General features: G+C 40.5%; 1 protein-coding gene across 1 annotated transcript in view; it reads left to right on the forward strand.

Moving 5' to 3' along the window:
- Window positions 1–27,176, forward strand: part of LOC149189332 (putative 4-hydroxy-tetrahydrodipicolinate reductase 1, chloroplastic) — an 88,789-nt gene that overhangs the window by 47,696 nt on the left and 13,917 nt on the right. The window contains exons 2-4 of the mRNA XM_089411796.1: window positions 12,395–12,632; window positions 12,919–13,052; window positions 13,192–13,266. Of these exons, the coding sequence (XP_089267922.1) occupies window positions 12,395–12,632; window positions 12,919–13,052; window positions 13,192–13,266 (447 nt within the window). The remainder of the gene's footprint in view (window positions 1–12,394; window positions 12,633–12,918; window positions 13,053–13,191; window positions 13,267–27,176) is intronic.

The following is a 27,176-nucleotide window of genomic DNA, read 5'->3' on the forward strand; positions in this document are numbered from 1 at the left end:
AATTGAGGGGAATTTCCATATACCTACCCAAGGGGCAGGATTGGGAGGCACGTGGGGACGTTCAAGGCACTTAGAGTATCCCTGAGAGACGGTGTATCCTGCCCGGTTTTTGCCCCAGCCTCTCACGTCCTGCCTGCGCGCGTGGATAGGGGCCAGCCCGTGCAAGAAATTTCTGAGCGATGCCAACTCAGGCTGCAAGGCGGTGGGCATAGGGAGGTGTTTCCAACCCGCCCAGTCATTCTCCTTCCACGTCGAGAGGTCCCACAGGGTGTGGACGTTTGCTTCAGACAGCCAGTTCTTTAACTCAGTAAAGTCTCTCAATTCTTCCAGCGGAGGTCGATCCAGAATTCTGTCACTCCACAACTGAATTCGTTTGCCATTTCCAGGAATCCAGTAAGAATAATTTTTTATCATCGGACCAATTCTGTTAATGAACATGCTGAAAGGAGTTCTAAGTTGGTTTTTGGGCTGATCCAAACATCTGAGTCTTGTTCCTCTAAAGTATTTCCTCCACAAAGCAACCTGAGCCCAATTTGGATTAGGAGCAATGATTTTCCAAATTAATTTAGCTCCCATGGCTAGATTTTGAGCTCTGAGATCTTTGAAGTTCAATCCCCCCTCAAAAAATGGTTTGGTGACTATTTCCCAATTGACTAGGGAGAATCTCTTATCGTTTTGTTTGCCTCCTTTCCAGAAGAATTGCCTGATTAGTTCCTCCATCTTTTTGATGATTCCCACAGGTGCCAGGAGGACAGAGAATTTGAAAATCGGAAGACTGCTGAGGACTGCCTTGATGAGCACTGCTTTGCCGGCAATGTTGAGCCAGGAGGATCCCCAGGCTTGCATTTTTGCTTTGAATTTGTCTAGCTGAGTTGACCAGTCTTTGCTTAATGCCCTCTTGTTGAAGATTGGCAGACCAAGATATTTGAATGAGGACCAAGTAGTGGAGGCTGCAAATCCGAGGCATCTGGCTATGGAGTTTGCAGTTGAAGCAGGGGTGTTCCAACAATATATTTGACGCTGCTTGAGACCTTACAGTAGTCGTCCAAAACTGCTTTAAATTTCATAGCAGAATGCGGGGAAGCAGCTCCCAACAGTAATGTATCATCGACAAAGAGGGCATGATTGATGCATTTAACCCCTCTTGCAATGCACAGGCCAGCAATGTCTTGTTCTTGCTGCTTTTTATTCAGATAGAAACTGAGGACAGAAGCCTGAATGACAAATAAGAGGGGTGAAAGGGGACACCCCTGCCTCAGTCCTCTAGAGGCTTTGAAGAATTCAACGGCCCTTCCATTCACCAGAGGGGCAATCCAAGGCTCCGAAATGCAAGCTTTTATCCACTTTATGAGGTTTTGCCTGAACCCCAATTTATGCATTACATCAAACAAAAACCTATGTCTAACACGATCAAAGGCATTTGCTAGATCTAATTTAATAACCATACCTTTTTCCTTTCGGTGTTGGCTGGAATGGATCGCCTCTTGCACCAGCACGAAGTTGTCCACCAGCTGCCTGCCCTGAATGAACCCACCTTGATTGTCCGGAATGATTTTAGGGAGGATTCTTTTCAACCTGTTTGCTATCACTTTGTACCCAATATTACATAAGGAAATTGGGCGAAATCTGTTGAAAGAATTTGCACCTTTTTCCTTGGGGATGAGGGCGAGAAATGCCGAATTTGTGCAGCCCCCAATCTTTTGACAGTCCTGGGATTTCTGAATCATTTTGAGGAACTCCTTCTCAACTATCTGCCAACAGGTTTGTAAAAATCTAGGCGTGAAACCGTCAGGTCCCGGAGCTTTATCGGGATCCATTGCGAAAAGGGCCTCCTTGGCTTCCTTATGCGTGATTTTGCATTCAAGAGCCTGGTTCATCTTGGAGGTGATGAGGCTAGGGACAGCGTCCAGCAGGCTGTCGTTTTGCTCAGCTCCTATTTCTTCCCTGTACAGCTTCTCAAAATGTTCTGAAGCTGCCTTTTTTATGCTTGCAAAGTCCTTCAGAACGCAGTTTTCTTCTTTTATTTCGGTGATGGAGTTACGTCCTTTCCTAGCTTGAGCTTGTTTATGAAAGAAAGAGGAGTTTCTGTCGCCCGATTTGAGCCAAAGACTTCTAGACTTGAGCCTCCAGTACTCCTCTTCTGCCAGGCATGCCTTATGGAAATTTTGCTGAAGCTTGGCCTCCTTTTCCAATTCTTCTTTAGTGATTTCAGCTGTTTCAAGATGGAGATGCTGGCTTTCTAGACCGATTTGAATTTTTTTCCTTTCCGCAGCAGGGTTGGGCAGGGTCTTAGCCCAATTTTTTAGCATGACTTTAACTCTTCTGAGTTTTTCCTCCCACACAAAGAAGGCGGATCCCTTGACCGGGTCTTTCCAACAGTCTCTGACCTTGTCCATAAAGTCTGCCTCTTTGATCCAGAGAGAGCTGAACCTGAATGGAATAGGCCCCAGGTCCTTGGGGGACAGCAGTTCCAAGCTAATAGGCTTGTGATCTGATATGCTGCTGTGAAGGATGCACGATCTAGCTTCTAATCCAAGAAGCAGGAAGGAACTTTGCACCAAAAATCTGTCCAGTCTTGCAGCTATGTGACCCGGGCCAACCCTCTTGTTTGACCACGTGTACTTGCCAATAGTCGGCTTAATGTCTATCAGATCCCAATCTTGCATGAGATCTTCCACTGATTCTCTTGCCGGATCTCTGACAATACTGCCTCCTCTTTTTTCTGACGAGAGGAGGGTGAGGTTGAGGTCTCCGGCTATGATTATGTTCTCCATATTTTCTAGATCTGCCAGATTTTTGATGGAGTCCCAACATAGTTTTTTTTCACCTGCATTGTTAGGAGCATATACATTGACCAAACTGATAATTTCCTTAGATTCTAAGTGCTGCAATTTTAACAAAATCCAATGAGTGTTCAGGGACTCAGAGATTAGAGAGAACTTATTTGGATTCCAGAGCGACCCAAGTCCTCCCGATGCTCCACGGGTAGAGGTTGCATGCGCTCCATCTTTCTTCCAAAATTGTCTGCTTGCTTGGAGGAAGGCTGAATCCTCCAGTTTAGTCTCCTGGATGAGAAGAATGTCCGGGGCTTCCAGTCTTATTAGGCTATTCATTGCTTCTTCCTTGGCTTTGGAGCCCATTCCCCTACAATTCTAGGAGACTATCTTCATCATTTACTTTTGCTGTGATGAGCTCCTTTGGAGCTCTAGGTTTGAATCCTCTTCATCTTCGGGGTTTTTGCTAGGAGTTTCTCTAGCGTTGTCTCGCTGCCCTGAAGCTTGTCTTTGTATGTTTCTTGATCTCTTTTTTCCTTTATTGACATTCGTCCTCTTGTAGATCTTTTGGGGGTAGACTGAGAATCCCCTATTTCCCCTTCTTCCTCTGATTCCTCGGACTCTTGGGTTTCCTCCTCTTCTTTTGACATCTTCCCTTTGGATCTCTCTGGTACGCTTTTAGATTTAGGCGGAGAGACTTCTTTCGGAATTTCTGTCTCCTGCGTATTCATGATTTCAGATCCAAGGATCTCAAATTTGTTCCCTTGGCTTTCCATGGGTGGTTGCTGAGCAGGGCCCATTTGGGGGGCTCTAGCATTAACATTTGCATTCTTCCTGGATGAAGTTTTGGGTCTTTTTGCCTGATTCCATCCTTCTTCCTTCCCTTTTTCCTCTACCCCTTTGGACGGGCAATCTCTGGCGAAATGTCCGTAGACTTGACACTTCCGGCATTTGAACGGCAGCTGTTCATAGTCCAACTTCTGAACATGCGTCCAAGGACCTACCCTTATTTTGATGGCTTCTGGTAATCCGACCTCCAGATCTACCTCCACACAAATTCTGGCGCAGTCGTACTGATCTTTGCTGTTGGCCTTGTCTATGAATTTCCCAAGAGTGTTTCCGATATGCTTCAAAGAGTCCCAGTTCCAACAGTGAACCGGGAGATTGGGGAGCCTTACCCACACCGGGACCGCAGAAGGCACATCCACCGCCAGATCGAAGTCTGGTGTCCATTTATTTAAATACAGCCCTTGAGGGCCCATGAAGTAGGGGCCATTTCTGAAAATGAGATCCTTGTCCTCTTTTTCTGAGAATTCAAATAAGAAGTATCCTCTTCCGAGGAAGTAAGATGTTACCTTGTTCTTGATCAGCGGAGCCCAGTTCCTAGCAACCCAATTCTCTGTTGATTTCGGGGAGGGCCAGAGACCTGTAAACTGACCAACCAGAGCACGATCCGCCAGAGATAATGCTACTTGAATCGGACCTTCAGGAGGAAGGGCAATCTCGGGGATATCTTCTAGCCTTTTCACGAACTTGGCAGCTTCCACAACTTTCTTCTTGGGCAGAGAGGCCAGCAAGGATCTGAAGGCCTCAGCGGTAGAAGGCGGAGGAGGGGAGGAAGACCCCTGGGGGGGAGCCGACTCCTCCATGGAGAGCCAGCAGATCAAACCCTAGCCGACTGCAGCCAGAAGCAAGAGCCCTCGGCGGATCCGCCCGCAGGAATTAGAGTATGCAGAAGGCGGGCGCGCGCGCAGTCTTCAAAGTCCGTGGGTTGCGGATCTCACAGGTTGCAGAGGAGTGCGCAGCCAAAAGACCCAACGGAAGATTTAATCTTGAAATATTAAAGCCTCCCCTTAAAAAATTAAAAGCCACAAATGAAAAATGAAAAAATCTTTTAAAGTTAAAAAAAAAATGAAAAGCAAGTTCATAAAAAAATAAAAAAAAACGAAATTTTTAAATTTTTGTTTCTATCTAAAAAAAACCAAACAAAATCAAAATGATATAAAAATTCAAAAGAAAAAGGAAAAGCAAACAGATAATTTTTTTTTTTTTTCGATTTCTAAAAAGAAATAAAAAATTGAAAAAAAATTAAAAAAAATCAAACTTTAAAAAATTGAAGTCACAAAGAGAAATTAAAATCGTAAAGGAAAAGAGGAAGAGATGAGTGTAGGGTTTTGGTTGACGACGGTGGAAGAAAGATGTAGGTCGAAGGATGGACGCGGAAGAATGGAGCGGGCAAAGAAGAATGGAGGATGAGCAAGCAAATGGCAACAACTTGGAGAAAGGAAAAGCTTGGACGCGGAAGAAAGTTGAGTGCAAGTTGGATGGCAGCGAAAGAGCTCAAAGGAAGTTCGCGCGGAGAAAGGAGGACGCAGACAACAAGATGAAACCGACGCATAGGGCAGCAATAGGTAAAGAACGTAGGCAACAAAGGAAAACTGACGATGCCAGACAGAGAAGAAAGGCAACGAACATAAAAACAAGGGTTGAGAGATACTAAATGAAAGAAGAAAAACGCAACAACAGAGAGTTGTGATTTGGCGGCAAGGGAAAAGAAGGCTGCTGGAGGAAAAAAGAAAAGAAAAACGCAGCAAAAGGAGGAAGAAAAAAAATCGATTTTTTCCAGAGAGGAGAAAAATGCAGCAGAAAATGGTAGCCCAAGAATCCCAGAAATTTATAAAAAAATAAAAAATTTTAATTTTTTTTTGCCTAGAATTTTAAATTTTAAGCCAACATATTTCTGTTTTGAAGTTTGCTCTTAGAAAAACTTCAGATCTGAATTTGAAACCCTTGGACTGAAAATAATTTTGAATAATGTCCCTGCAAAATGGTATTGAGGCCAGATCTTGCCCTCCAGGGTCTAGATCTGGCTTCAAATTAAACTTCTCTTTCAGATCTGCACTTGCAAAACGAAAACAAAAATACCCAAAACCCAAATATAAAACAAAATGAATAAAAACCCCAAAACCCAAATTAGAAAATTTCCAGATCTATATAATTTTTTTTTTTTATAGATTTATACACAAAAGTTGCAAATCTATTAAATCTGAGGAGTATGAGTCCAACTCCGCTCCCAGATCTGATAATCGAAGGCTCTTAATAGCCAGATCTATCAATTTTTCCAAAAAAATATTTAAAAGCTTTATAATTTTTTAGGTACTAGCCCAAAAACACCCTTAAGAAAAATAATTTATCGTTAGATAAATCCTGGAGCTTATATGAGGTAGGCTCATTAGAAAATATATGCTGAGAGTTGGCTGGTCCAATCGAGGACTATCTACAAACGCTCAACGAAAACTAGAGAGATCTCTTGCAAACACTAGATCAACCATCAAACCAGGTAGAGAAATAGAACAACATTTAAATTCTGAAGAAATAAAGATACTTGCTACTTCGATCAAAATTAAAAATGTTACCGTAGATCCAACAAACTGAATAAGGTATCTGTATTCAAATTATTCTAAGGGAGCTATTGATTGATAGTTTTCACATAATATTAAGCAGGGATTAAAACAATGTTACCATAAATTCATGAAGAGGAACACCGCCGCACGTTGAAACTCCAAAGATTTTTGCATTAATTCAAAAAAGTAAACAAGAGAGTTTGAGAGCTTAATACACGATTCAAAAATCTAATGAAAAACAGGCTGACACCGACCTCTAATTTATAGGTAAAATCTCCAACAGCTAGTTGGCTTGATCCTTGTCAAATTAATCTCGAACGGTCATAAAGATTTAATTAATGTTTAATTATCACCGTCAAAATTATTTATTATTTGAGGAAAAATCGAAATTTTGATTTAACTGATTTTTAATTAACTCAAAATTAATTATTTTGAGTTAATTTCCTCAAAAAATTGAATTTGACTTAACCACCAACGCCCAAGGGTCTGAAATTTCTTGATTTCTTCAATATTCCTTTGGTTGGGGACCTCCAAAAATTAACTTCTTTAAAATCCACGAATTTCACCGTTGGAGAATTATATATATATATATATATATATATATATATATATATATATTTTTTCCCAGTGGAAAAATCGGTAACTTTTTATTAAGAAAAATGAAAAGTTACACTTGCAGATGCATTGAAGCATTTCCATAATCTGCCCATTGGGCTCGAGTGCTTCCGCACCCCACGCAACGTTAAAGAACTAACGTGTAGATTGAAAAGAAAAAAGAGAAAAAAGAGAAAAAAGAGGGCAAGAAAAACTGAGTTTCGACTTTACACATCAAGTTTTTCTTCCCTTTTTCTTTTCGACCTTGCGCCATTCTCCTTGGGTGGGCTCGATCGAAGCTATAACTAACTGGGTTTCTGCTTTCTGAGAACCTCCTTCCTTGTCTGAATCTGAAGTATCTGACTGATGGTGCCGTTTGATCCCTCCCATACTTTGATCCTCGTTTGCCTTTTCTACCTGATTTGGATGAAGCTGTGAGACCTTATTGTCTAATGTGGTTTCCTTCTGGGTCTCCTTTTCTTGGGATGATTCAGCATTCTCTGCAGGGGAATCTTCTTCTTCTGCTTCTGATTCTTCACCTTCTGCATTAGGGGGAGAAAATTGCCATCCTTTCCTCTGCTTCCCTTTCTGCTTTCTTTTGCCGTTTGCTTTCTTGGCTTCTGGGCATGTGCTTTGCAGATGTCCTGTTTGCCTGCAAAGCCTACATCTGAAAGCTGTGTTTTCATAGTCTAGTGCTTGCAGCCAATTTTGTTGTTTGTAGATCAGCCTTATATTGTCTGGCAGCCCTTTGCTTAAATCTACTTCCACACAAATGCGTGCGAAAGTGTAGACCCTTTCATCAATCCTTTCCAGATCTGTTTTGATGTATTTTCCTATGCTGTTCCCTATTCCTTCCAAAACTTGTTCACTCCAGAAATGGAGGGGAAGGTTGTATAAATGGACCCAGACCGGTACTTTGGATACAGTCATTTTATTTGGGTCAAAATCTGGAAACCATGGAGTCATGAACAGTCCCGACGTTCCCCAGAACCAAGGTCCAGCACTGATGATTGTATCCCAAGGAGAATTAAATTTTACCTAGAACACAAAATTAATTAAATTTCTGGCTTAGGATTTTAATTTAATTTTGCTAGAAAATTTAATTAATTGACTTATGAGGGGATTAATTATTTTTCCAACCCTCTAATGCCATGGTGTCTACTTATGAGAGACCATGCACTAAATATTTTTTACATCAAGATTTTCCAGTTTAATACATGGAGGGGGAAAACCCGTTCATTATAAACCCTAAAAAAAACCCATTCTGTGACACAAATTATAATCCAGTAGACCAAGTGACTTGTAATAAAATAATCTAGCCAATTAGCTAAGATTATTCTTAAATCACTTTTACATAGACTCGATCTAAAACATTAGGACTTGCCTAAGGTCTTAGCGACAAAATCCATTCTAGCTTTGGGGTAAGAGTGGAGGGAAAAACTCTGTCGATCATTTGTGTCTAGAGACAGATGAATCAGTGAGATAAAAAACTACTTAAAATGGAGATCTTCACCAAAGCCATAGGTTTACCTAGGCTGTTACATACAGACATGGTCATACTAGGATTATTTACATTATACATATGCAGAATGGGTTGACATCTTTACAAAACTGCCCACTAATGATGAAATCTGAAAGGCGCGAACACTAGAACATGATAGATCCCTTTTGCGAAAAAAGGGGTGCACTACTATGGGGTCGTTGCCACAAAGTGGTCAACAGAGCTTTAAATAGAGTTCAAGATTGAAAATCACCTTATCTGATATGCCAACCTGTAGTCTTATAGAGTCTAGACTAGCGTAGATCCATGTTAACTTGGGATCCATTAAGTGGTGACAGGGTTAAAAGAAATTTGAGGTATATCTGTAGATTCTCTTTTGATTTCTGTTGGTGCTTAATAGATCCAGTTGGATATGGAGCTATCTTAAGAAACCGGATTCGTCCTCCCCCTCGTGTTTCGAATCTCACGTGTCAGACACGATTCTTGAGGGACACATATCTGATTCGTGGCTCAAGCATGTCCTAACACGTGGGATTCGTGTGCCAAGCGAATTGAATTCGACTTGCCAACGAATCTCGATTTCAGGACACATGTCCCTTTGAAAAGAGTACCGCGGGTCTTTAAAAGCCCGATTTGGGCCAATTTTTTCCTCATTCTTATGTGTCTCTCTTGCTGTGAGTGTGTGGGAGTGAATAGCAAAGGCTTTGGGTGCATTTTGGAGGTGATTCAAGCAATCGGTAAGTGCATTTTGCTTCTATTCTTTTTTCCATTTTTGCTACAACAATTTGCTTGTCTATTTTGTTTAAATGCTAGTGCATTTTTGTTTTTTACAACATTCATGGCTCAATCAAGGACAATAGGGAAGGGGCAAAAGAAGGGGAAGAATGTCCTCATTGGTGATGCCCCTCCTTTTTCAGTTTCATTAGGGTCTGCAAGTGTTCCCTCTGTTGGAAGTGGGGTTGCAACAACAACTTCAAGTGTTGAAGGCAGAATAAATTTAGAAAGACAACAACCTCAAGAAAGTAAATATCCCTTGTGGAAGTATGTCACAAGAGATCAAGGACCAGGCAACAAGTTAAAAGGAGGAGGCAATGTTTTTTGGACATGCAACTATTGCAACAATCAATTCAAGAGCACTTATTTCTGTGTGAAAGCTCATTTGTTGGGCTTACCAGGTTGTGGAATTGGAGCATGTGCAAATGTGTCTGTAGCTAAGAGGAAAAAAATGGAAAAAGAGGCCAATGCTGGTGTGGCAAAGGTGGTTGCATCATCTAGAAATAACAAGAATGAGGATCCCCTTCCATTCTTGAGGAAAAGCAACAACAAATTTCCATTTGAGAGTTTTGGTGGGGGTGTAGGTCAAGCAACAAAAAGAAAGGCAGTGGCACTTGGTCCAATGGACAATATATTTTAGAAAGAGAGATAGGAAGAGCTTGATATCACCATTGCCTTCTTTTTCTATTTGAACTTCATATCATTTAATGTTGCACGATCACCTTTATTTATTGAGATGTGCCAAGCTCTAACTCAAGGGGCTCCATCAGGGTATGTGCCTCTTGGGTCAAAGAAGCTTAGAACCACATTGTTGACTAAGGCAAAGAAAGAGGTTGACAAAATGCTTGAGCCTATTAAATCAACATGGCCAAAATTTGGGGTTAGTATTGTTTATGATGGATGGACAAATGCAACACGCCACCCACTTATCAACTTCATGGTGTCTTCTTTGAATGGACCAGTTTTCTTGAAATCAGTGGATGCACTTGGAAAATACAAGGGTGCACAATATATGGGTGAGTTGTTCATTAAAGTTGTTGAAGATGTAGGTGTTGATTCTTGTTTGCAAATTATTACAGACAATGCACTTGTTTGCAAGGCTGTTGGCATGATTGTGGAAGCTAAATATCCACAAGTATATTGGACATCTTGCATTATCCATTCCTTGAATTTAGCACTTAAAACTATTGCTTTTGATGTGCCTTGGATTGGAAGTGTTATTGAGGATGCACAACATATCCGCAACTTTGTACAAAATCATACTAATGCCCTCACAATCTATAAGGAGCACCCATCTATCATTGTTGAAGATTGCAGATACACGGTTTGCCTCTTCAGTCATCACGCTGAAGAGGTTGAGGGAGGTCAAGACCACTCTTGGGGCCATGGTTATTTCAAAGTGTTGGTCTTTTTGGAGAAAGACAGATCAAGTAACCTAAAAAAGAGTCAAGGACACAATGTTAGATGATGCTTGATGGGAGAGGGTAGATCTAACTACTAAGATCATGGATCCTATTATTGCTTTACTACGATTTGTAGATACAGACCAACCCATCCTAGGAGAGGTTTATGAGGGATGAGATTCCATGATTGAGTCTGTGAGGACCATTATTTTACAGAGTGAGTGCCCTGAGTATGAGACATGATCAAAGGCCTTCTTCACCACCATATAGGATATTCTTGTCAGCGGGTGGGACAAGAATTGCACACCTTTGCATTGTTTGGCTCACTCATGGAATCCAAAATACTATAGCCATGAGTGGCTTAATGGTGGACCTTCCCACATATTCCCCCTTCACATGGATGGTGAAATTTCACAAGGGAGGAATGATGCATTGAGGTAGATATTTTGGGATAGAGCATCCCTTGATGAGGTAGAGGATGCCTTTGTAGAGTTTTCCATTGGCACTAGGTGATTTGCAGGCTATGATGTGATTAGAGACAGAGGGGGCTAAGAAGCCCTATTCTTGGTGGGGAACTCATGGGGCAACATGCTCTCGTCTACAACAGTTAGCCATGAGACTCCTCTCTCAGGTTACTTCATCCTCTTGTTGCGAGAGGAATTGGAGCACATATGGGAATTTGTATAATGTGAAGAAGAGCAGGTTTGAGCATTCCAGGGCAAAGACAATGGTATATGTGCACGCCAATCTTCGCCTCATTTGCAGGCAGAGAGATGAGTGGTTGAAGGGAAAAACAAAGATGTGGGATGTCTTTCCTGATGATATGGGTTTGGACAACAATGTTGAGTTGGCATTGGCCAACTTGGATCTTAATGAGCCAATGCTAGAACATATCACTTTTGATGATGGTGATAGTCTTGAGGGGTCATCCTCCACACCAACAGATGTAGAGATTAGATTGGATATAGAGAAGGAGGATGTAAAGGAGAGCAGTGGTGACCATGACAATGGTGCTGAATTTGAATTTGATGATGATGATTGATGAGCTACCTACTACCTTGTAGTTGTTTTGTATTTGCTATTTCTATTTGCCATTGGCATTGCTAGTCAGGAGTCCTTAGGACTCAATACCTATGTAACACATTTTGATTTTGATGACTTAATGAGAAAACTGCAGTTTCTTGTCTTTCTCCTATTGGATCATTGATGAATCTGTCACGATTGTATTTGTATGCATAATGTTACAACTTACAAATTTACAATGTAGAATCTAGATCTATGTCTGAATTTGTATCATGAATGAGAATTTGTGTAATATGAAATCATTGAAATATCTATTTAGTATGATATATATATTTTAATATAATAATATATAATGTGTACTACATGTCCTGTTCCGGGGGGTCTACGTGCCCATGTCGGACACTTGAATTTGCGTGTCCCGCGTGTCTCGTGTCCCTGTGTCAGGTGAATTAGGGATCTATGCTAGTTTTATAATTGTTTTTGAAATCTGGTAAACTAGAGAAATGAGAGATGGGATACTTTTTTTTTTTTCTAATTTTCTTATTTAACATTAGCACACACAAAGACACCTAAGCCCCCCATCCGGGCTGTAGAATACAACACTTCTCTTAGTACAACCACCTGATTAGTGTTCTTTCCTTAAACCAAGTCTCAAATAAACACCTGGGGCTTGCATTATTTGAATCTATTGAAGGCATACTTTTGGGATGGCTGTTAAAGTTATTTGTTGAGATTAGTTATGTAAAACATGGAGGAAAGTTGACTTGCCAAAAAGCCTTTGCTCGAACCTTCAACTGTGGGGAGCCTTTTTGAAAATCTTTACTCCATGTTTTTAGAGTTTTTGATAACGTTTTTGGAATTGATTCTGTAACAAGTGTAAGATTTTTTTTGAATATTTCTGTGGGATTAATTATATGACAGGTAAATGGGTGTGCTGGTAACATGGGCAGAGCAGTGGCAGAAGCAGCCCTTATTGCAGGCCTTCAGCTTGTTCCTCTGTCTCTCACGAGTCCTGATCTAAAAGATCAAAAGGTCCATATAGGAGACATGGAAGTTGATGTACGCAGTGCATCAGAAAAAGAGGCTGTCTTTGATTCCGTCCTTCAGAAGTACCCTGATGTAGTTGTAGTAGATTTCACGGTCCCTTCTGCTGTTAATCGTGAGTGAAATTTAATTTATTCTCTCTTAAATTGTTTTAAGTATGTAGGTTAGCATCAGAAACTTTCATCAGATAAAGGGACATATTAAGTGTTTGCTATCAAGTTACTCATGGTATGCTTTAAATTGCAATATCTCCCTTTCAAAGCTTTATTCTGAAACATAAGGAGTTAGTAAAGATGTTGTTCATAGATACAGAGATTTGAGGCTATAGCGCATGGTTAGTAATTTCTCAGTTAAAATTTAGTCTACTGACACAATCTATGTTCTTACCATCCAATGTGTAGAAAACGCTGAACTTTACTGTAAATTAGGTGTTCCATTTGTAATGGGCACCACTGGAGGAGACCGTGAAAAGCTATTTGACTTGGTACAGAAGTCTAATAACTATGCTGTCATTTCACCGCAGATGGGAAAACAGGTAATTGCTTATCCAATATACTAGATTATTTATTTATTTATATCCATAAATTTGTTTTATTCTCATGCATTTTAGTGAAAATATTGCATTTGCATTTGAATGTTGCTTTCTTAATAATAGTTTGTTATTGTTTCTTTAGGTGGTTGCATTCCAGGCAGCGATGGAGATAATGGCAGAGCAGTTCCCTGGGGCCTTTTCGGGATATACACTTAAGGTTTGTCTATTCGTCTCTGTCTGCTTTCCACACACTTATAAATATTTGTATATGATTGTGTGCCCTTTTCACTAAGTATTTATTTCTGTTTGATATCAAATTTTCTCTCTTTAAAGCATTGTCTGTTTTGTTCTGCACGCATATATATACCTAGTTGCTATCTATATCAGCTTTGCGTAAAGATTGATGGAATTATGTCTGCGGTGTTTTAACCTGGCTTTCTGATAAGATGGCAATTTTTTTTTGACAAATTGGACAATTTGCTTGATCAATTTCTTATTGAAAGATCACAATGTGTCACCGAGGGTTTGATAGTCTGTATGGAAAAGCTCTCAACATATGTCATTCCATTACCATAGTGTATGGCTACTTTTGACAACTGCTCCATCTAAGATTGTCTGCTCAATCTGGTGTTCTTGCAGATAATCTGCTGGTGATAAAAGGTCTTGAGCAGCTTCCTCCACAATGTCCATATCTATTACTTTAATGCAGAAAATGCTGTAACTAATAGATCAAGTCGGACTTATGAAAATTCTATGAACTTAAAAAATAAGCAACCCCCATAGCACATAATAGTGGTGGATATGGAGATTTGAATGTTCATTTAAATATCAACTGTGATGTAAATGACCCCATTAACTATCAAGATAAAAGTGTTTTTGTTTTTTTCACAGATAAAAAGTGTAATGTATTAATTCAAAAAAGAGAATTACATAACATTTTGTACTTATGCCTGTAGTATAATACCTTACTGACAGCCATAAATTCATATTTCTAGTGCTGAAGACTGCTCCACCATTATCTTTAAAACTCAAAAAAACTGCCAACATAGGTCGATACTGATTGGCATGTAGGCCATTAGAAATACTATCATAGATCATTTTATCGGATACATACAAGGATACCCCATCCAGGTCCAGACTACATCACTAACAGATAAAAGCAGACATGAACAGCAAATGAGGTTGACAGAAAACGACAGAAAATAGAAAGGAGGACAGACAGACCAAACTCGTTTATTCTCTTCTTGCATCTTGATCAAACCATCTTCTACACTCCAGCTTTCAACAGAATTGGGTTTTTGGCATTGAGTTCTCTGAATATATGTGTAAAGGAGACGGGCAAATCTGCTTTTCATATCAGAGATCTGATTCATGATTTCTTGGAGGCTGACGTTCTGAAGAATAAGCTTGCCATTTAACCAATTCACAGTAATTTTAGAGTCACCATAAACTGTTAAATTTCCATGAAAGTCTGCAACTACTTAGATAAATAAGTGAAAACTGAATCTAGTTAACTTTCACCAAGATACATAATTTCTTAATAATTCATCAGCAGCGGAATAAAAACACAGAGATAAAAACACATCACACAAATTGACACATTCATTTTTCGCAGGAAACCCAACAGGGAAATTCTGCTTGCTTGATGTGGTATTTTATTGATTGTCTTGGAGCAATTGAATCTATTGGAAAGCAATTTGTCTCTCTTGACAAAGTGTTCTGCTTCTCTTACAAATCTCAGCCAATATGGTTGATCTCAGCTGGCCTTGATCACTGCTTGATCTCGGCTCTCTAGCTCGCAATCAATCCTCTGCTGCCTCCTTGACTTGCTCTGCAAACTCTGCTCTCTTGATTCAATCCTGCTCCTCCTTCCTTGCGCACTTGGCACCCCTAAATCCTTGCCCACTTATCCTATTTTCTTGCGCACTTCAGGTCTTATTTTCTAGCGCACTTTTTGCCTCCTATTCTTTAGGACCCAACTCCTATTTATGTGCACAATCACCTCCTAAATCCTTGCGCACTTGTTCCCCTATTTCTTTGGAAACAATTCCTGCACTCTACACAATCAAGGCTTCTCTCACAAACTCGTGAGCTGTCTTGTCACACAAACCTTGTGTACAAAACTTATCAATTCTTTGTGCTTTTGCCCTCCTCTTTATAGGCCCAATTCGAACATGCAAGGTGGCTTAGTTCTATTTTAGAAGTTGAGTTTTGATTGAGAGCTAACTGAGAGTTCTTCTCGTCCTTTCTCCAATCAACATTGGAGTTCTTAACTCGTTCTCTCTCGAATCAACACTAGAGACTAACTCATTCTTCCTTCAATCAGGCCTGGAGACTAACTCGCTCTAACTGAACTTGTAATTGCCACCTCGTTTTGTAGTCAAACTGATAAAGACTCCACTTAAATGAAGCTCCAACTCTATGCATGCTAACTTGATGATTATTCCAATAAACTGGAAATAACTCATCCTAATTGAAGTCTAACTCATGAGGACACTTTGAGGTCTTTGTTGGCTAACGCACAAGCCAGAAGACCTTGCTCGCTACATTTTCAATATAAACATATAGATTGCTCACATTTTTCTCTATTGCAGTTCTAAGAAGGGTTGTTATGGCCAATAATCTAGCCCAACTATTGGTCCCAAAACCTAGGCCCGAAAAGGAAGAAATACAGTGAGAGGAATTAAAAAAAGGATGCATCCGTTGTCCCACATTTCCCGGGCTTGTCCTGGGAAGCACCCTTGAAGAAGCCTGAAGGTCTGGATTCATCTATAACCAAAGAATTAATTTAGTGCTTATGGGATTCCTTCACATTATCATTGTAATCATTGTTGCCTCAAAGTCTAGCAGGCCTTGTGAGAGGCCTCACAAGTGAAAGGCTAGACCTTGTTGCAACAATGAGGGAGATAGCCCAGAGTTGCAAAAACTGCCCACCCTGGTTCAAGAGGCGGATTTGCACCCCAAATAGGTTTGTGGGTGATCCTCGGGCGTAATCACTGTTCAAAAAATTGGAACCCCATTTTTTCCCTTTTTTCATGGTTTTGGGACTTTCGGAACCATGACGATTCTGAACTGCGGTTTAGCAAGCTCAAACGTCGGTTCTGTACGCTTGAACCGTTGTTCCACCACGATTCCTAAAACCACTCGCACAATTCCACGAGCCTTTTTTTTTTTTATTCTGGAATTTTCAAACTGCTATGTGAGAGGCCTCAAAGTTTAACAGGCCTTGTGAGAGGCCTCACAAGTGAAAGGCTAGACCTTGTTGCAATAATGAGGGAGATAGCCCAGAGTTGCAAAAACTACCCACCCTGGTTCAAGAGGCGGATTTGCACCCCAAATAGATTTGTGGGTGATCCTCGGGCATAATCACTCTTCCAAAAATTGGAACCCCATTTTTTCCCTTTTTTCATGGTTTTGGGACTTTCAGAACCATGATGATTCCGAACTGCGGTTTAGCAAGCTCAAACGACGGTTCTGTATGCTTGAACCGTGGTTCCACCATGATTCCTAAAACCACTCGCACGATTCCACGAGCCTTTTTTTTATTCTGGAATTTTCAAACTGCTATGTGAGGAACCATGCTTTCCGGACACTCTCTTGATGCTCCCTAGACGCTTCCTAGATGCTCCCTAATGGTAATGTTAAGTTCTTAAAGTAAAATGATGAAATTACTTAAATTTTTAACATTACCATGAAATGACTCAGGATGTTTGAGAGTGGTTCCAACCTCATTGGACTTCATATGGAGAAAAGATAATTTCATAATCCATCTGAAATTTAGCAGACTTAACAGTTTTTAGGATTTCAAGATCAATGGGATTGTGGCATTTCGTTAGATTATATAATGTATGAGGGTCTGTGATTGGCATTTAATCAAGAGCACCAAGCCTTGTATGTACCTCGGTGTTGGTGGTGTTGATTGTTGAACTCCTTTGTCATGGCCTTAGCAAAAATGTACCCTTCACTCAAGTCAAAATCATTGATCAGACATGTTAAGCTTTTTCTACCATATTATAAGACTTGGATTAGGTAGTTTGATCAAAATTTGGCAATGTTGACTAATATCCCTATATAAGATAAGATAAGTGTTGAAAATTGACAGCTAAGGGATGAATTTCCTTGCATAAAATCTCCTTTCTAACTATTCTAGAGCGACTTTCAAAAAATAAAAAGTCATGTTTATCATCTCAAGCATGACTTTCCAAAAATAGTAAATCACCTCGCTTCAATTGGTAATCAAATATAGATGATGGAAAATCACTTAACTTATTCTTATCAATCTTAATTATTCAATTTTTACTTAATCATCAATATTATGATTATTATGATACTATTATATTATTATTAAAAAGAAATTCAAGTCATTCAATCATGGGACTCAATCATGTCATATGTAACTCTCCTCAATTAATGCATATGTTGCTCTTTCTCTTACTTAATGGATACATTACACTCTCTTACACACTCATTAAAAGCATGGCATATTCCTCTTATGCACTCATTAAAGCATGTCATAAAAGATTCCTCTTATGCACTCTTTAATGCATATGTTACATTCTCTCCTTTATGGAATAAGTTACTAAGACATGCATTTCTCTCCTTAATGGCATGAGTTACACTCCCTAATTGGCATATGTAACTCTCCCTCAAGGCATGTGAGTTACTCCTCCTTTATGATTCAAAATCCTTGCTCCTCCTATATATATGTGCCTCTCATCGTCTCTTCTCAAAAGAAGGATTCAAACTTGAGAGAGAGTTGGAGAGACTTGAAAAAGAGTGTGAGAGAGAGAGAGACTTGGAGAGTAAGAGAAAAACTTGAAGGTTGACTTAGTGTTTGCATCAACTGCTGCTACTAGTGACTTTCATGCTACAATGTTGCTGCCTCGCTTGCAGACTTAGGTTAGTGTGGGAAAAAGACTCAACCCCACAAGGTGTGTTCTGAGTGGCAAACTCAGAGAAGGGGCTATCACCTAATCCCAACTCTCTTCGTTAGAGCTCTCTCCTAGTCAAGCTAAGGGGGATGGTCCTTAAGAATGATTAGTAAAGTGGAATTTGAGGTTCTATGAGACTTAAGGTTAATGGAACTACTTTTCAAAGATAACTTGATTCAAGATATAAGCAAGCCTGTAAATGTATGAACAATATAAGAATATATTCAATGATGATCCATATGACATTCAAGAATAAACAGTACAAATCAGTGCCTTGTTAATGATTGCCCAAATGTAAATAACAAGTACTTTGTTAAAATTGGCAACTAGGGCCAAACTCCACGTGGGTCATCTTATTTATGGTAGCTTATATTTTTCTTGGATTCCTCTCTTCGAGAGGTGTAATATTGATCTAAAGATCATCTGATTTCGACATGTATTTATGGAGATATGAATTTATTCATATTATTTGACAATTTGTCAAGGTCAGCCAGCAACCAAATAACCCCCAGCTCAACTTCAACATTGCATTTAAATAGAGGAGGCCTCAAGTCATTTGTCACACACCTCTTATGATTTCTCTCCACTCGTTTGGGTTTGGTGGAAAGAGAGGTCCTGAAGGAGACATAGACGCAGTCACAAAGGAGCCCTGGTTGCAGTCATGAAGGAAGACCTAGCCGCAGTCTTGAAGGAGCCCTAGCTGCAGTAAAAGGCATCCCTAACCGCAGTCAAAAGGAGGCTTAACCACACCAAAGGAGAGGCCTAAAGACGCAATCAAGAGAGGCCTAAAGACGCAGTCAAAAGAGAGCTCCAATACGCAGCAAAAGGAGACCCTAAGACACAGCTAAAGGAGACCCTAAGCCGTAGTCAAAAGAGAGCTCCAATACGCAGCAAAAGGAGACCCTAAGATGTAGCTAGAGGAGACCCTAAGCCGCAGCAAAAGGAACCCTAGTTGCAGCAAGAGGAGGAGCCTTAAGGCAAGAAAAAGGATCTTTGTTTTAGGGTTGCAAGTTAGGGCTACTTCAGCAAGGAAGGGAAGGATGTTAGGGTCATTCTCATGATTGTCTTGAAGGACAAATGAACCAGCATTAAGGCCGCATTAAGGAGACTAATTCTGGGCTGTTTGTAAGAGCATTTGTGGCAAGCTTCACCTCTGTTTTGGGCAGCAGATTGCATAGGAAGGATTGCAAGGAGAAAAAGCCCTAAACAGTGGGTTGTTGGGTGAGTATAGGGGCTGGTGTTAGCCCTATACTCCTGCGTAGGACAACAACAAAGAGGAGGGACCAAGCCGCAATGTTAGAAGGTTGTTTGGGTGCATGCTTTAGGGCTGGTGCAGGCTGCAACATACCATGATGCCCTAACCAGTAATGCAGCAAGTGAAGGATGGTCTTGTGGAAGGAAAGCCACTGTACTCTAGGTGATTGGTGGAGCAGTTTTAGGACTATCATCTGCTACATAGAAATCTTCAGCCCTTGATGCCAAAACTGTAATTTCATTGACTCATCCTCATGGTTAAGATCTATGATGTTTGCTCTCCTATTTGGCAAGTCATTGACTTTAAATCATTGTACTCTATCTCTATCTCTCTGTTGAACTATTGAAGACTAAAGAAGATTTGATCAAGGGTTTCCCCACATTGGGGTTTGTCCCTGGTTGGTGCCACATCTTGTGTCCTCTTGTCTTGGCTTGTATTCTACTGTTTATGTTTATGTTCTATCTGCATTTTACTATCATGCTGATGTGATTGCTAATCTGGATATTGATATTGAGCTAATAAGAAAATTGAAGTAAATTTATCTAAGCATAGAACATACCAAAAATTAACATGGTATCAGAGCTGAGGTGAAGACAAAGCCCAAGCAAGAGTGAAAGAGCAATCACCGAAGACAGTTGGACAAGGTCAAAGGCTCAATGGGTTCCTCATCCCACTTCCCAGTTGAAGACAAGCTCCATGAAAAGTCTGGCTATCACGGATGGAAGACGTCTTGATCTAACATTGGAAGAACAAGAAGTGCTGGATTATGTGAAGGGTAAAATCCCCTAGCCTCCATCAAATGCACTGGCTGCTCCAAAGAACAAGTACACCAAGGGTGAAGTCAAAGCGAAGAAGATTATCAGAGATTCCATTAACAAGCGTCTGGTGGCCTACATCTCCGATCTAAACACCTCCAAGGAGATCTATGATAGATTGGTAGGTATGTTCAAGGTTAGTGATGCAAATCAAATTTTGTTCCTCAAAAATAAGTTGAAGAATATTAAGAAGGGCAAGGACGAGGATATTCAATCCTACTTCTTAAGGATCACTGAGATCAAGAATGATCTTCTATAGATTGGAGAAGTCATTCCTGACGGGGAACTTACTATCACTACTCTTGGAGGACTCCCATCCGAGTGGTATATGTTTAGAATCATTATTCTCAATAATGATCGAATTCCAGGGTTTGAAGAATTGATGTCGAGATGCATTCAAGAAGAAACTAGGATGGTGGAGCAAGAAATGCCTTCTAATAGAGGCAACCCTATTGCTTTCTCCGCTCATGCCAAAAGGAGAAATAATGCAGGGTCTAAAGGTCACTTCAATGGAAAGCTCGGATCTAAGGGTGGAAGGAAGGGCAGGTGCTTTGTTTGCAATAAGTTTGGCCACTATGCGAGGGAGTGTCCAAATAGAAGGGACACATCACATGATGATGATCACAATCATTCCAGGGGCAACTTCAATAACAATGATCGAAGGAATGACAGGTACAATGGCAAAGGAAAAAGGAATGCAGGACATCAAGGAAATGGTCGACCCTCCAAGAAAGTAAGGAACTCCAGGTATGAAGAATCAAATGTTGTTTCTAATAAACAAAAGGAGTATTATCTTATATCAACCCTCTCCTCTACCTCTCCTCCAGACACTGGGAAATTGGCTTATTGATAATGGTGCTTCAAGGCACTTCACCGGATATAAGGAAGTGCTCTCTAATCTGATAGAGAAGGAAACAAACTTAGAGATTATTCTTGGAGACGATGCCAACTATCCTGTAAAGGGTGTAGGGAATGTTACTCTTCAATTGAATCAGGGTAACTCAATTCATTTACAAGAAGTTCTATATGTACTTGATCTCAAGAAGAACCTGGTGTCCATTTCAGCAATGGAAGACAAAGGTTACAAGGTGGCATTCATCGATGGAAAGGTACGTGTTTGGAAAATGAATTTTAAAGATGCTTTTACTCTTGGGTTCAGGGTTGGCACTTTGTATCAAGTTGCAGGAAGTCCATTGGGGACCATGTCTTGTGACACATCTCTACAATTTGAACTATGGCACCGGAGGTTTTCCCATCTTCATTACAAGGCCCTACCCGATATGAGACAGATGGTGACAGGGATGCCTGAGTTCAAAGAAGAGCATGAAGGTATATGTCTGGGATGTACCGAGGGAAAACTTACAAGTAATAGCAAGACCACAGATGTGGAACAACCCGAGGGGTTTGAGGTTCATGACCAGGAATCTCATATTTGCAGGTTGAAGAAAGCTCTCTATGGTTTGAAGCAAGCACCCTAGGCTTGGTGTGAGAGGATTGACAACTATCTGTTCGGAGTGAAGCCGATCTAAACCTTTGCTTCAAGTTTGTGGATGATAGACCTCTCATACTGGTACTTTATGTGGACGACCTCTTCTGACAGTTGCAAACCCTCTCATTCACAAACGCAAGAGGGAGTTGGATTCCGAATTTGAAATAAAGGACCTAGGACTGATGCACTACTTCCTAGGGTTGGAGGTTTGGAAAAAGCTAGGAGAAATTTTCCTATCACAAGGAAAATATGCTGTGAAGATATTGAAAAGATTTGGGATGGTGAACTGCAAGCCTGTGACTACCCTGATGGAGCTTAACTTTAGGAGGTTATGCAATAGTGCTGCCGGACTTGAATTGCGAAATGCCTCTGAGTATCGTCAACTCATAGGAGCATTGATGTCCTTGGTGAACTCTTGTCCGGATATATGTTTTGCAGTTAATATGTTGAGCCAATATATGGTTGAGCCTCATCACTCACATTGGATTGGTTCCAAGAATCTTCTGAGATATCTTCGGGGCACAATCACTCATGGACTGAGATACACTGCTGGAGATGTGAGGTTGCATGGTTATTCTGATACTGATTGGGCAGGCAGTATGGTGGATCGCAAAATTCACTTTTGGGTGATGTTTCTCTTTGGTTTCTTCTTCGATATCTTGGATGAGCAGGAAGCAGAAGTCGGTTGATTTGAGCACCGCTGAGGCCGGATACATAGCTGCGCGTATGGCCTCATGTGAAGCTATCTGGTTGGAGAAGCTCTTCAGAGAGTTGTCTGGACATGTGCTGGATACCACCGTGATCCTCTACGACAACCGGAGTGGGATCCGATTATCAGAGAATCCCATATTTCATGATCGCTCCTAGCACATAGACATCAGGTACCACTTTATCCGGGATATGGTACAACGAGGAGTAATAAGGCTCCATCACATTGGAACTGATGAGCAAGTCATCGACATTCTGACGAAGCCCCCAGGAAAGGTCAAATTCTTGACTTTCCGAGACCGACTAGGAGTCGTGGAGAGACCCTCTCCTGAGGGTCCTGTATGATATGGATATTGAGCTCTAGGAGCTTCGAGGGGCATGGGGTACTTGTTGGAGCGATGCGAAACCATAGGGTGAGTGGTTCAGCCTTCCCCTAGTGGTTTGCTATGTAGGTAGGATGAGTGTTCGTCCTTCTCCTGCTGAACACAATCATAGGGTGAGTGGTCCAACCTTCCCCTAGTGATTTGTTGTGTATATGGTGAGTGGTTCCACCTTCCCCTGGGATATCCCATGGCGACATGTAGGCAGGATGAGTGTTTCATCCTTCTCCTGTTGAGACATCCTACCCATGTAGTCTGGGACTCATGGGAAGTACCTCTCATCTGGCCAATGAGTAGGGAAATGAGGATAGGGACCATTGTACTACCGATGGACGCATTGTGTACTACTGTACTCCCTATGCTAAAATGATATTGATTTGGGATCAATTGGAACTGACTTCGGGTCAGTAAGAGTGGTATGAGACACTCTCTATTTGGAATTGATTTCGGATCAGTAAGAGTGGTATGAGACACTCTCTCTATTTGGAACTAATTTCGAATCAATAAGAGTGGTATGAGACACTCGCTTTATTTGGAACTGACTTCGGATTAGTAAGAGTGGTATGAGACATTCTCTCTATTTGGAACTGATTTTGGATCAGTGAGAGTGGTATGAACACTCTCTTTCATCTGGGACTAACTTTGGGTCAGTATACAATGGTATGATACATTCTCGATCACTTCTTCTTCTTCATAGTTCAACAGAGTAGAGCAGAGCAGTGCAGAGTAGTGCATTGATGGCAGAGATAGTACAGACTAGCAGATGGATTAACAGATGGAGTTCTCCCTAGTTGAGAGGGAGTGTTAAAATTGGCAACTAGGGCCAAACTCCATGTGGGTCATCTTATTTATGGCAGCTAATATTTTTCTTGGATTCCTCTCTTCGAGAGGTGTAGGATTGATCTAAAGATCATTCGATTCCGACATGTATTTATGGAGATATGAATTTATTTATATTATTTGACAATTTGTCAAGGTCGGCCAGCAACCAAATAACCCCCAACTCAACCTCAACGTTGCATTTAAATAGAGGAGGCCTCAAGTCATTTTCAATGTTCCACCAAGACTCCGGTGTGGGGAGACATGGGTGCGGGGAGGCGCATAAGGGGGGACGTGTGGGAGTACCCTCAAATTTTAGGGAAATTTCAGGGCTACAGGGAGACGTCAGGGTATATAATTTTTAACTATATATATAATTCAAGTTCATATTCATTGTTCAATAATGAAAGCAAAATATTAAATAGACTAGTAGTAATATGGATACCAATACATTGAAAATTGAAATTTGATCCACACAAAATTTAAATTCATAATTGAATTAAATAATGACATACATTGATCCATCCTTATCATTAATTCATTGATCCATGCTCATCATTAATTTTGATACATACATCATTCATATGACATACTCATTATTCATCCATACCATGAGATTCAATAAAAAAAATTCAATAATGAAATATTCAAATATATTGATCCATATCATTCATCATTCTACAATCTACATGGATTTAAAAAATAAATTCATCATTCATCATTCTAGAATCTAAATTGAAAGCAAAACATACTAGTATGTTACAATATACTATATACTAGATACTGAAGTTTTGAGGGGGGACGCCCAGACACACCCCTTTTGGGGAGTCTCGTCCCCCACACTGGGGAAATGCACCCCCTTGCGTCTCCCCAAGACTCCCCAAAAAGGGTGCGTGGGAAACGCACCCCCAGTAGACTCCCTGTCCCGAGTGCGTGGGGTGCGTGCACCCGACCCTGGGGGACACGTCCCCGTGGAACACTGGTCATTTGTCACACACATCTCTTATGATCTCTCTCCACTTGTTTGGGTTTGGTGGAAAGAGAGGTCTTGAAGTAGACATAGACGCAATCACAAAGGAGCCCTAGATGCAGTCATGAAGGGAGACCTAGCCGCAGTCTTGAAGGAGCCCTAGCCACAGTAAAAGGCAGCCCTAACTGCAGTCAAAAGGAGGCTTAGCCACAACAAGAGAGAGGCCTAAGACGTAGTCAAGAGAAGCTTAAAGATGCAGTCGAAAGAGCTCCAATACACAACAAAAGGAGACCCTAAGAAGCAGCTAAAGGAGACCCTAAGACACAGCTAAAGGAGACCCTAAGCCGCAACAAAAGGAATCCTAGCCGCAACAAGAGCAGGAGCCTTAAGGCAAGAAAAAGGATCTCTGTTTTAGGGTTGCAAGTTAGGGCTACTTCAGCAAGGAAGGGAAGGACGTTAGGGTCATTCTCATGACTGTCTTGAAGGACAAATGAACCAACATTAAGGCCGCATTAAGGAGACTACTTCTGGGCTATTTGTAAGAGCATTTGTGGCAAGGTTCACCTCTGTTTTGGGCAACGGATTGCACAGGAAGGATTGCAAGGAGACAGAGCCCTAAACAGTGGGTTGTTGGGTTAGTATAGGGGGTGGTGTTAGCCCTATACTCTTGCGTAGGACAACAACAAAGAGGAGGGACCAAGCCGCAGTGTTAGAAGGTTGTTTGGGTGCATGATTTAGGGCTGGTGCAGGCTGCAGCATACCATGATGCCCTAACCAGTGATGCAACAAGTGAAGGATGGTCTTGCAGAAAGCCATTGTACTCTAGGTGATTGGTGGAGCAGTTTTAGGACTATCATTTGCTGCATAGAAATCTTCAGCCCTTGATGCCAGAACTATAATTTCATTGAGTCATCCTCATGGTTAAGATCTATGATGTCTGATCTCCTATTTGGCAAGTCAGTATTGACTTTAAATCATTGTACTCTATCTCTATCTCTTTGTTGAACTATTGAAGACTAAAGAAGATTTGATCAAGGGTTTCCCCACATTGGGGTTTGTCCTTGGTTGGTGCCACATCTTGTGTTCTCTTGTCTTGGCTTGTCTTCTACTATTTATGTTTATGTTCTATCTGCATTTTACTATCATGCTGATGTGATTGCTAATCTGGATATTGATATTGAGCTAATAAGAAAATTGAAGTAAATTGCTCTAAGCATAGAACATACCAAAAATTAACATACTTTCACAATGGAAATGGAAATTCAAGTTACAATGACAAGTAATTCTGCAAAACCAATGTTAGATCAAGATTGTGAAATATGAGCAATGGGAAATATAGCTTGCAAGGTAAATAAAACTTGCACTTGTAAAGAAAATGTTCAAGTAAAAATACATAATGACATTAAATAACCATGAACCAATTAATGACAAGTACAAGGGTTAGATAACAATATTGCAAGTAAAATTGAAAATGCTCATAAGACAACTTGGTTAGGATGATATGGAAAAGTAACTATGTGAAATGAAATTATCTTGGTTAATTTTAGATACCTAATCTAAGGTGAGAAATTCCCCTTTCAAATTCTTACCAAAGGGTAAAAATTGGGGTAACTTGCAAGGAAGAGGGGCTCAGGAAGCACTAAGTCCATCGTGTTGAGAAATTTAAGGGCAATGCAATTGTTATATTTCTCTTTGTTAGATAACTACTTGATATATTATTTTCTTCAGATTTGATCGATATTATTACTATGTATCATTATCATCAACCAGCTTTCAAAACAAGAAAATCAATCATGCACAAGTACACAAAATTGGCACCATGCTAGGGAAAAAACCTCTCCAAAACTTGAGAGGAAAACCCTTGAACTCTTTCTTATAGAACCTTTATTGAGAAATTACATGACCCAAACTTGACCTTGAAATGCCTTCAACATCAAATGACAGTACCTCATAATATGTACCCAATAACAGTGTTCAGTTCTGCAATTGAAGAATTATATCAGTCTGCACCAAAACAGTTCGGATAGGCTCTTCTAGCCTCGATCTACTCTTGCTCCATATATCTAATTATTATACGTTGTCATAGTTATGAATATAGCTGATGTACAAGGCTTCCACAAGATGATTTGGTTGACTGTCACCACAGTGAAGGAGGATGCCCTGGATTTTAGAGTGTATGTGCATAGTAGATGGAGTTAGGGCTCTTCTAGCCTTATGGTACCCTCGCACTATCATCTGCAGTCTCTTCCTTCCTATTGAGGTCAAGACTGCCCTTCAAACCCTTTACGCAAACATGAAATGCAATATGCTAACCTAGATCTGGATGTTGAGACGAGGTGCATGCTCGATGAGGGGACAAACTTCCTCATATGCTATGGCTACTTCGCTACCTTGCTTCTTCGTGACAGAAGTGTATTGAATTGCCTTGTGGAGGATCCATACGTAGCCTATATATAGGCTTGCCTTCCCATTCATTGAGCCGACGTTTCCTTCGATCATTTAGCTGAGCCGACGTGGTTTCATAACCTTCCTTTGAGCGGTTTCTAGAGTAAAATTGTGGGTACACATTTGAGTATTTCTTTGATGATCTAGAAGGACTTACATTCATTACATTTACACAAATAATACATGACTTGTCTTGAGCTCTTTAATTAGAGCAAAAAATAATTCTTTAAATACAAAAATACATTAATGCAAAAATAATGAAGACCGAACCTAGTTACACTATTTTCAACACTCCCTCTTAACTAGGGAGGTATT

The sequence above is a fragment of the Pinus tabuliformis genome, chromosome 3_1 (assembly GCF_031772625.1).
Source record: "Pinus tabuliformis cultivar Carrire ecotype Pingquan chromosome 3_1, CPIR1, whole genome shotgun sequence".
NCBI lineage: Eukaryota > Viridiplantae > Streptophyta > Pinopsida > Pinales > Pinaceae > Pinus > Pinus tabuliformis.